Source organism: Scylla paramamosain, chromosome 33, assembly GCF_035594125.1.
Source record: "Scylla paramamosain isolate STU-SP2022 chromosome 33, ASM3559412v1, whole genome shotgun sequence".
Lineage (NCBI taxonomy): Eukaryota > Metazoa > Arthropoda > Malacostraca > Decapoda > Portunidae > Scylla > Scylla paramamosain.
The window spans coordinates 14,741,268-14,752,367 of record NC_087183.1 but is presented as its reverse complement, the minus strand read 5'-3'; the positions used below and the strand labels follow the sequence as shown (position 1 = coordinate 14,752,367).

Genomic DNA, 11,100 nt, shown 5'->3' with positions numbered 1-11,100 from the left:
GGGAAGGGAGGGTGAGAGGGCGGAATACTCTCCCATTTCTCTCAATTCTTCTTTTCTTCCCCTTGCGATTTTTCTTTTTTACTTCTGTTTTTTTTTCTTTATTCATTTTTCCCCCTTCACTTTCTTTCCCTTGCGTTATCTTACTTCGCTTATCCCTCTGTTGCTTTTTGTTGTCTATCCTTTCCTTGTCTTCTCTTCCCTTCCCCTCCCTTCCCTTCCCTTTCCTTTCCCTTTTCTTTTCTTTTCTTCTCTTCTCTTCATTTCCCTTCTTTATTCTTCCCTTGTTTCCCTTCCCATCCATTCCCTCTCCTCCCCTTTCCTTCCAGAATCACATCCTGGTGGCCCTTCACACGCCTCCCCTTCCTCCCTCCCTCCCCTCTCTCCTCTCCCTCCTGCTCATCCCTCCCCATCCCACCTTACTCCTCCCTTTGTTTGGTGGGAGTTCTGTATCCGGGACTTGCTGTTGTTGTTGTTGTTGTTGTTGTTGTTGTTGTTGTTGGTTGTGGTGGTGGTGGTGGTGGTGGTGGTGGTGATGGTTTTCGTTTTCTTTTTCATTATCTAATTTTTATTTTCGTCCTAATTTTTTTTTATCCATTTCTATTTTTTTTTTTATCTCCTCAATACTTTGTAATTACTCGTGTCTTTTATTTTTCTTTCCACTTTACACCTAACACGTCCACACACACACACACACACACACACACACACACACACACACACACACACACACACACACACACACACACACACACACACACACACACACACACACACACACACACACACACACACCCCTCATTGTTGCATTGTTAGTTCTTACAGCAATTGATACCAAAGGTTATATCTCTTATCAGTCTCATGATGATAAAGACACCTGTAATCATACACACACACACACACACACACACACACACACACACACACACACACACACACACACACACACACACACACACACAAACTTATATATAAAACACCTGACTAGTTTCACTAATTTAATGAATAATTTACAGGAAGCACCAAGAGGAGAGTTGAGATTTGGTGTCTGTGTGTCTGTGTGTTAGTAGTAGTAGTAGTAGTAGTAGTAGTAGAAATAGTAGTAGTAGTAACACTCAATTCAAAAAGTAGTAAACCACTGCTTATCGAATATCAATCGTGAGCAAGTGTAACGTGACATGTGTGGTAGATCAGGTGTGGCAGGGCAGGTGTGGCAGGGCAGGTGAAGTAGGACAGGTGTAGCGAGACATGAGACAGGGTATGTGTGGAGGGGAGAAGTGTGTTAGTGTAGGTGTGACAGGGTAGTACATACGTCAACACCAGTGACGTTCTTGACATGAATCGTAGAAGATAAAATACAACAAAATTTCAAGTAGGAATGAAACTTAACTAGCTGTCACTTTTTTTTTTTCCTTTAAAAGTTTCCGTCAACTGTTCAAATGTTTCATCTTGGAGGCGACTTGAATTGGCTGACATAAGTTGGCTGGCATAAGTTGGCTGATCTAATTGGCTGAGAAAAAACTGGCTGACATAAGTTGGCTGACATAACATAACACAAATATTTAAGATCACTGTCAAGGATCACTATGGGGAGTAAGGGGGCGGCCGCTGCTGCTGCTCTTGTTCCCCTGGATAGGAAGCGATGGGCGGGGCCTGCGGGGTGACCACAAACCCGATAGCCGCAGGATTGTACGGCTGGGTCGGCGGGTACTGAGCCGCCATCACCACCGTCGGGTAGGCGCCGGTGGTTTGGTGAATAGGCGGGGCGCCCTGCTGAGCGAGGACTTCGGCGTGTCTCTTGAGTGCCTGCTTGATCTTGAGGTGAAGTGATATGGCGCCAACCAGGAAGAAGACTGAAATACGAACACAAGTGCATGCGAATGGAGGACGTGTTTTGGTAATCGCGATGAGGATTTTTACGGTACTTCAAGTTCATCTGTTTTTTTTTCTTTTTAATGTAAAGACACAAGCCAAGGGATAAGAAAAAGGCTAGAAAAAAAAAAAAAACACTGAGGTGACATTCCCTAAAAGAGTCAAAAGGATTACCCAAGATCGGAGAGCTGTCTTGCAACCTTCCCCTTGAAATATTGTGAGTGTCGTACTGAAGAAATGACCCCATCTCATTCTCAATAGGATGGTAGATGAATGGAACAGACTCCGTCAGTACAATAGGGAACTTTGATAGGCAAATCCATGGAGAGGAATGACAGGTGGATACAGGCGTGTGTGTATCCCATGAACTGCCACGTATGGGCCTGCTGGCTTCTTGGGGGGTTTAAGTGGGTGCACTTAGACTCTCCTTTACTAATGCTGCGTTACAAACTCCACATTACGGCATCACAGACAGCGTGTTGTTATGTTCCCTCAGTACCTGTCACAAGTCACCCTGCAAACTGCCTGAGCAGCTGATCAACGTGCTGTGAATAATGAACGTGAACGGTGAAGGTGCTGCGAGTAATTAACGTGGATAATTAGAGGGGATGGTAGACTCGATATAAGCGATGGACGTGTCGTAAATAATTGATGAGAAAAATTAATTTGCTGTGAATATTTAAAGTGAAGTATTAACGTGCTGTGGACAGTTAACATGGATGCTTAGCTGTAGTTGACGTGACGTGAATAATGAATGAATATGATTAGCGCAAATATTAACGTGCTTTGAATCATTATCGTCAAAAGATTAACCTGCAGTGAATAGTAAACGCCATGTGAATCTCTGACTTGGACTATTAACCTACGAATAATCGACACGCTGTGAGCAATTAACACGAAGCGAGTAGTGGCAGTGAAGACTTACATGCAGACACAGCGAAGCAGGAGCCTGAGATGATCCACGCCTTCCTCTGGGTCTCGCAATATGTGTCATACTCCCAGCAGCTAGTGTTGATGCCGACGCCCAGGTTGATGCCGGAGATGATGGCCATGACGACCGTAAGCACCCCCAGGAATATAGGTTTGTTGGTGGACACGTACCGCCCACGAATCTGAAAGGGGAAAAAAAAGGGAAAAGGGGGAAAAAAAAGGATTGGCGTTGACGGGGAAGCTCTGGATTCGTTGTTGTTGTTGTTGTTGTTGTTGTTGGTGGTGGTGGTGGTGGTGGTGGTGGTGGTGATGGGTGTTGCTGTTGTTGTTGTTGTTGTTGTTGTTGTTGTTGTGGAGCTGTGTGTGTCTCTGTGTGTTATGGTGTGACAGCCGCGTGTGACTGAAGTAACGGAAAGCCTTCAGAATTATTTGACGTGTGTTTTGGAAATGTTTACTCTTCTTTTATTCTTTATATTTGTGTGAGTAAGGGTGGCGAGTGGAGTGGTAATGTAACTCTTTTTCTTTACAAAATTGTTGTGCCCTTGTCCGATTTCCTTCACGCATTACAAAAAAAAAAAAGTAAATAAATAAATAAAAAGTAAGCACACCATTGTAGAGTCAGTGGTTGACAAAAACACATCGGTGCCATTTTGATATTATAATAAAACAATATTGAAAGATACCACAATCATTTAAATTGAGAGAAGAATTACTAGAATGTAGGTGTTTTTATAACCTTCTGTCCTGTGAATGAAGCTTTGGTGCGGGACCCCGAGCACCTTGTTGGTTGTTCGAGTAGCGTTAACTGGTACACCAAGACGCCACAGACACACACACACACACGCACTGTGTCGTTCACCTGCCGCCCCTCGCACAGGTATAATGAGACGACGCCGACGCATTACAGGTGCGTGCGTAAAGCCACACAATCACACATTATGAGTGTCTGTCCACCTGTACACAACACATTGCTCCTCCCACGTACGGGCGTTTACCTGTACATATGTCACGTTTACTGCCACCACGGATGCTCACCAACACGGTTTGAGGCATGGCTGCAGTGGTTCCTTCGCTGCCTGGGTGAAGGGACACGAAACACGCGGCCAAGGAGAGATGACACCTATTTATAAGCTTTCTCCTACGGCGCCTTCTGCTTGTGTGTAAGATGCGAGTACGTTGGGAGCAGAGGCGGCTGGGAGCTTACTGTGATGAGAGAGCAGCTGGTACGACTCAGGAGTGTTATCTGATAGAGCGATAAAATGTTGTTATCTCATGTGTGAAGTGGTTTGTCAGTGCATGTTTATTCTACATATTGAAGGTTTCTATAGCGAAGATTGCCTCCTACCATCACTAGCAGTGATGTGTGTGTGTGTGTGTGTGTGTGTGTGTGTTTTAAACATGTCACGTGTTCAGTTGTATTGCATTTCATTTCATTGCTTAGTCAGATATTACGTGAGGTTAATGAGTTTACCTAAGGACATGAGGTGAGACGGTCAGGCTGAGTGAAGTACATCAGTTTTATCGGACAGGTCAGGTTAAGTCATTGTGAGGTTTGTACAAGTTTTGGTTCACTTTTGAGAAGAGTCAATCTAGGATTTTATTTGGTCAGTTCAGGTCAGACCAGGTCAGATCTCGTTGTTCCTCAAATTCTGCTTTACTTGTGGTAGGACTTCCTTCATGTTATTTGACTTGCGTAGGTGGCTGAGAGCTGTTCCCTGTCAACTCTTAATGAAAGGCCTATGGGGAAAATGAGAAGATCTACGCTGCTCACTGAATATAGGCTGTGGTTATTTGGGGTAAGAAGGACACAGCCTAGGAACATCCGCAAGCCAGTGCGACACTGCCCCGCTCTGCCTCTTGAATTATAGTTCTTCCTAATAATTATTTTTTTTATGAGAGACATAATTATGGAGTGTTTTGCATTGGGTAGTGTGAATTTTGTAGCCCTTGTTTATTAGTTTAGTTGCTAAGGAAAACCGAAGTAGGCAGATATACAAAAAGACCGAAGGCGGGTAACCCCTCAAAGTGTGCAGTAAACCATGACGTATAGAGAAGTGCCACGTTGTGTGTGTAATCATGCGCTATCACTTTTATTAAAAGAAAAGGATAATCACCCATGGAAAAACTTGGCAAGTTTAGAAGAATTATTATGGCTCTGACAATCATTGGGAGATAACGAATATGGCAAATAGGAAACTTACAACACAACTGACAATAAAAGCAGAGATGGACGAAATGGTTCACACACGATAGTGGCTTCACTTTTGTGTGTTGTCCTGTAAAATTATGTCTACTCACTCAAATGAAGTACTGGCGCGTAGCGATGCGCGATGGATTGTATGTAAAATCAATTTCAAAATTTAGCTTTATTACATTAAGATGGTACAAGCACATGAAAGGACTTTCCAGGTGTACGAGTCACAGTTTCTGCCCCACACACTATTAGTACAGTTAATAATCCTCACAGTATTAGTGCGGTTCTTCAAAGTAGCGAGATCATATTTTACAAAATATTTTAGACAATAAGACGATATCTGGCAACTGCTTTGCCTAATACCAGTTCTTCTTTGTCTTTGTAGACCTTTTAATCGGTCCATATTTACATTTGATTTCCAGACATAAAATTCACTGGACTGGGTGACACCACTAGTTGGGCTTACTGTATATAAAGTGTCTAATTGTACAAGTTTGTAAAGGTTTCCAAGCGTTGCACTTGTTTCCACTGGTAACCCTTGACATTGCCGAGTTTCCCAGTAGTGTTCCTCAAGTGGTGATGCAGCGCTGGCTACCTTATCATATCAGTGTTTGATGGTTATGTTGCAATCACGCAGCATCATTATTACTTGCCATTTAGCTAATTAACAACTCGGTTTCAAAGGCATGGGCGCCTGAGGCATAGGCGCCTGAGGCATGGGCGCGTGAGGCATGGGCGCCTGAGGCATGGGCGCGTGAGGCATGGGCGCCTGAGGCATGGGCGCCTGAGGCATGGGCGCGTGAGGCATGGGCGCCTGAGGCATGTGTTCCTGAGCCAAGGGTACCTGAGGGACGGCTGTCTGTGGGTGTTGCTGATACTGAGGGTAGCCCATACTTGGCAAAACATAAGGTGCAGGATGGGACGCTGCTTGAACGGTGCTCGTGGACACAATCGGACTCCCGTAGTTGGCATAGGGCTGCGAGGGCATAAAGGATGTGGTGGGCGCGGCGTCCCCCATCTTGAACAGCAGCACGATGATCACCACGAGGAAGATCGCTGTGGGCGGGAAGAAAAGTGAATGACAGGTAGGACTGTGACTATTTTGAGGCGCTATAGGCTCTCATAGGTCCGTTTTCAAGGGTCATGCAGGTGACTAACCAGGTTCTCATTGGTCTTTTTCATTGATGATGCAGATTAATTGTTGAATTATTATTAGAGTCAGAGACAAGACCCTGAAGCGAGAATGCAGTGAAGGAGTGTGGTGCGAGAGGGATTACTGTGAGTGAGAAAAGGATTGATGGGTGATGCCAGGAATGCTGGCTGAACAAAATTCCATCAGGTATGCTAACGGGAAGGCATAACTACTATTAATCAAGTCATCTAAACATCACGTGCAGCTGTTTGATGTTCAATGAGATATGTTTTCTTGTAGTGACAGGACAGTGAAAATAAACCAGAAGTCAGTCGGATCTTGGTGGTCATCTTGACTCCATTGGCGGCGTGTTGGTCTCGCGTTTACCTTGAGTGTCCTGACAGGAGTTCGATCCCTCTCGAGAGTGTCTCATGGCCAGCTTATCGCTCTTTCAGAACAGCTTCTCGGTCTTACGTGATCCCTAAATAAGACTTACTACTAAAGCCAGTCAGTATGCCTCCTGTGATGATAAGTGCGGCCTCCGCATTGCAGTCTGACTCGTAGTAACAGTCCATTCCGAGACCAACACATAGAATGATGAATGAGGCGAGCATCGTCGCCCCGATGGTTATCGTGGCAATAAGGAGAACCTTCTTCGTCACGAAAATACCACAGCACTGTAGATATTGTGACTGTTAGTGATGCACCGTTATCACTACATATCATAGTTATGTCAAATATAGAATAAAAATTATCAGAAACTGCATTCGGTATCTCATCTCTACTACTTTCAAACTGGCTCAAGTGGAAATTATGACATTCATGGATGTCTTCATGATTTTAGTGAGAGCTTAACAAGGATTCTGCGGGAGGGAAAGCGCTTACGTCTGTTCCTTGAACCATGGCAGCGGCGGACGGCAAGTGAGCTCCTTGGGGTGGAGGGTGAGGGTGCTTGGCGGCGAGAAGTGCTGGAGGAAAAGGGCAGGTGGCGGTGCGTGCAGTGGAAGACAAAGCTGTGGGCGACAGATCCACTGGGGAAGAGGAGAGGCGGCGTGGCGCGTTATCGTGAGACAGAAGATAAGGTGTGTTATTATTAATTTAATAAAAATTGTGGTTAATTCAGTTTATGCTAGTGTGTTACTTTACAGACCGTTGAAAATTAAAACGTACAGAGAAGCAAGCGACCGGTGTTAAAGTCACATTATTTTTCTTTTTATTTATCTTTAAATGTTTAACAATACTATTGAAGAAATTAAGTTCATAATGACTGACTGGCCTTTCTGGACGGTGACTTACCTTCCTTGACATGTCACAAAGATCATACGCAGGACAGGACCAAGACATACAGTGAAGTGTTACATTTGAACTCGATTCGATTGCTTTGCTCATTGGACAGTCAGACGTACACACAATTATAAAAATACACGTGTTTCTTTTTCGCATTTTAATATCAAAATTACACTTCATGTCATAGTGATGTGACCTGACTCGTCTGGCTGGTTGTTAGGTCAGTAGGGCCTTCAGGACAAATTTGAGGCTGGTCCAAATCATGGTGGAGCTTGGGATCGGTGAAGGGGAGCTGCTGGAGGTGAGGGCTTGAAATGGTGGCAGCGGAGGATAGGTGTTGCTGGGGGGTACTTGTAAAGGCCTGGTTGTCGAATGCGGTGGCTTGAGTCGTCTCAATGGTACTTGGTCTGGGGTCGATGAAGGGGTGCTGCTGGAGGCGAGGACTTGAACTGGTGGCAGGGGGGGACAGGTGTTGCTGGGGGGTACTTGTAAAGGCCTGGTTGTTTAGCGTGGTGGCTTGGGTCATCTGGTTGGTACCGTGCTGTGTAGTGGACATCCTAAGCTTTACTCTCAGCACGCAGGCAGTTACCTGGATAACCGCTGGAAGAGGGTGAGGGAGTGAAGAGTCAGTTGTAAATGTAAAAAGATACACTTGATTTATGCAAGGAAGGATTGTGTTGTCAAATGGTTTATTTTCTCACAAGGACTATTTTTCAAAGGCCAGTTAGGCTCTCACAATTTTCTTTCTCCTATTTGTAATGCAAAATATTTGTTAAACTATCACTAGAATTATGAAAACATCCTTGAAAATCAAAATACTTAACGCTGCAGCTTGTTAAAAGTATTCAACGTAAGATCCCAAAACATCTAAAGATGCAGACCTGAATCCGAGAACTTGTAAATCAGATATTTTGATATAATTATCCACCTATAAAAAGAAAGTCATAAATGCCAAGGTTTGGGACTTACCGTAACATCCAAACAGACTACCTCCGCTGATCAACAGTTTGTTTCTTATGTCCAGACAGGTATAGTCCATAGAGTAACAATTCAGTGCCACAACGAATAGAAAGTTGATTCCTGCGCAGACGAGAAACACACGTGCGATTCGGTCAACGTAAGTAATAGTCCTCTTGGTGACGAAGGTTCCACATACCTTCAAAAGAAGATTAATCTCTCTCTCTCTCTCTCTCTCTCTCTCTCTCTCTCTCTCTCTCTCTCTCTCTCTCTCTCTCTCTCTCTCTCTCTCTCTCTCTCTCTCTCTCTCTCTCTCTCTCTCTCTCTGTTAAGAAGTCTGGCCAAAGGCATAAAAATGAGAAAAAAAGGTCCAGCCATGATGGTGCTACCAAATTATAACTGAGAAGAATCAGACACGTGGCCAGTTAAGTTTTCGAGGGTGTCTTGATTCTCAGTGAAGCGCTGCAAGACCTGGGTCCGTGCTGTGAGACCGCTTGGATTCTTATCAGGACTTGTCAAAGGCCACAGGAATGGTGAGTCAGGTTCTTAAGGGGGTGTTTCCCGTGAACCCTTTCAGTACTATAGCATCAGTTTCATCATACTCTTGACATCATTAGAGGGTAGTGTTAAGTTAAAGGATGGCGTTTTTCATAATGATGGGGATACTGACTGCCTAGTTACTTATCCATCTCTGCTGTTTGTTGCTGATTTTTTTATGATTAACCACACGTGATTTCATGAAGTTCTGAAGTTTTCTACAGTTCTGAATAGATTAATAATGTAGAATCCTTGTTAAACTATCACTGGAATCACGAAAAATACTTTGAAAACCACAGCAACCTCCACTACAGCCTATTGAAATTACTCGAGATAAGCCAGTCACCCATTATGTGGTTTCAACAGTAGTCCATTATTGCATTGTTCCTAATGATAAACCAACACCTGATTGCTTTGCACGTGATCAGCTGATACCACCCGCCCCTTTGTCAACAATAGGGAACGTATCTTTAAACGTTTAGGCGTCTTACCCATACCAATACTTCTAACAGGCTTTAATGGGCACTGTAGGGGTTTCAAGGGTATTTCCATAATTACAGTGGAAATTTAGCAAGGATTCGGCACTTTTAACAGGGGAACTTACAGGGAGCTTTCACGGATGTTTTGAGATTTCTATTGATAGCTTAATAGAAATTCTGCACTTTTAACGGGTTTTAATGGAAGTTGCAGGGACTTTCAAGAGTGTTTTGAAGGTTCTAATAGTTTAGCAAGATGACTCTGCACTTTTAACATGTTTTACTGAAAGTTATTAAAATTCTAAGGATTTTGTCGTCATTTTAATAGTTTAATTATGATTCTGTACAGGCTTTAGCAGAAGTTATTAGGGTTTCCAAGGGCGTTTTTATTAACAAGTATTCTTCGTGAGTGGGAAGACAAACACTCATGAAAACCTGACCAATGATATCAGTGGCCTTGGGATATAACCACACAGCCCAGAGCATCTTGAAACACTGGTCTAAGTTTAAGAGGGAAGGGTAGAGGACCCACTAACCGTGACCCCTTCAACCATGGCTGCAATGTGAGGGCCTTCAGGTGGGCGGCGAGGGCTGCTGGGAGACAGAGTGCTGGAGGGAAGAGCGCCGTGATCGATGCAACGCCACGATAATGCCACGATAATGTAGATAAGATACCTATTTAGTGATAATGTCTCGTTCATGTTTACGGCGCATAAATTTGGTGTTCGTTAGTAATGCCAAGACTCTTCTGAAAACTTAATTGTTCCATTTTTTTTTTTTTTATATGTGCTAATTTACTCCCTTTTTCTTTTAACTCTGACTCTCGGGGTGTGGCAAGTTGAACAGGATATTTCAATTTTCTCTTCTTTCAGTTTCTCCCTCAGTTAGTCCTTATAGATAAAAAAAAAACCTTGTAACACGAGTGAAAAAAAATAATGTCTGGAGAACCTGGCAATGGTTCTCCCAATGGCGTGGGAGGTGGTGCAGGTTGGCAAGTTCAGAATGCAGTGAGGGAGGGAGACACTGGAGGGATGATAGGGAGATACCACGGGGATAATGAACAGTGAAGGCCTCGAGGTGGACAGGACAGCAAGGTGATGAGGAACACGATGTGGATGAGGTGGTAAATTTTTATGTGTAATGAATAGAGAGATTTGAATTATAAAGGATTAAGGGTGGGGAGGGATGGTCGAAGAGGATGGAGGGGAATGAGGTGCGTGAAAAATCGATGTAAGAGGCAGCAAGTGTCCGGGAGGAAGTGAAATTGCACGGCTGGCCAAAGAAATGACGTTACATGATGGAGTAATTACAAAACTTTTCCTCCCAGTGGCGTCTTTTTTTGTAAACTTTAAATTCAGAACATTTTTAAATTTTACTCCTATGTGTAACAGACCACGCAAAGCAGAGGCACAAGACATTCGTGATTTTTTTTTTCCCCCTTTCTTTATTCGATTGAGTTTTGTTGCTAATTGGACCATCGAACAAACACAGGATCGTGGAATATCAGTGTTTATTTTTCACTAGAAATCACTAGGAATGTTGACGAATCCGGTCCCAAAGTTACGGTTAGCTTCCATTGGGCGGACCGTGCAGGTGTGAGGACGGGTTCGTAACAACTGTTGTATTTCCGGGCATAGCGTTGGTGTTCATGGGAGGAAAGAGGAAGGACTGATGATAATATGGAGCAAGAAAAAGAGGAAGAGAAAGAAGAGGAGAGG

At 43.8% G+C, this 11,100-nt stretch overlaps 3 protein-coding genes across 5 annotated transcripts; all 3 read right to left on the bottom strand.

Annotated features, from left to right (window-relative positions):
- Positions 1-982: 982 nt before the first annotated feature.
- Positions 983-4,018, bottom strand: LOC135089740 (uncharacterized). 2 transcript variants are annotated; one of them, XM_063985721.1, is made up of 3 exons: positions 3,835-4,018; positions 2,795-2,981; positions 983-1,850 (listed from the first exon to the last, which is right to left on the bottom strand). In XM_063985721.1, exons 1-3 carry the CDS (start codon positions 3,850-3,852, stop codon positions 1,582-1,584), a joined length of 474 nt encoding a protein of 157 aa, XP_063841791.1. In that variant the 5' UTR covers positions 3,853-4,018; the 3' UTR covers positions 983-1,581. The 2 variants fall into 2 exon arrangements, with proteins under 2 accessions (XP_063841791.1, XP_063841792.1); XM_063985722.1 differs by having other exon boundaries at positions 3,795-4,004.
- A 1,639-nt stretch (positions 4,019-5,657) lies between these two features.
- LOC135089465 (uncharacterized) lies at positions 5,658-6,558 on the bottom strand. The gene is made up of 2 exons (XM_063985045.1): positions 6,513-6,558; positions 5,658-6,049 (listed from the first exon to the last, which is right to left on the bottom strand). Exons 1-2 carry the CDS (start codon positions 6,556-6,558, stop codon positions 5,658-5,660), a joined length of 438 nt encoding a protein of 145 aa, XP_063841115.1.
- Positions 6,559-7,560: 1,002 nt separating this feature from the next.
- Positions 7,561-10,061, bottom strand: LOC135089739 (uncharacterized). Of its 2 annotated transcripts, none has more exons than XR_010261617.1 (3): positions 9,919-10,061; positions 8,382-8,568; positions 7,561-8,012 (listed from the first exon to the last, which is right to left on the bottom strand). XR_010261617.1 is itself a non-coding variant. In XM_063985720.1 (3 exons), the coding sequence occupies exons 2-3, from the start codon at positions 8,449-8,451 to the stop codon at positions 7,594-7,596; spliced, it is 489 nt and encodes a 162-aa protein (XP_063841790.1). In that variant the 5' UTR covers positions 8,452-8,492; positions 9,919-10,031; the 3' UTR covers positions 7,561-7,593. The 2 variants fall into 2 exon arrangements, 1 of the variants encoding a protein (XP_063841790.1); XM_063985720.1 differs by having other exon boundaries at positions 8,382-8,492; positions 9,919-10,031.
- Between the last annotated feature and the right edge of the window lie 1,039 nt (positions 10,062-11,100).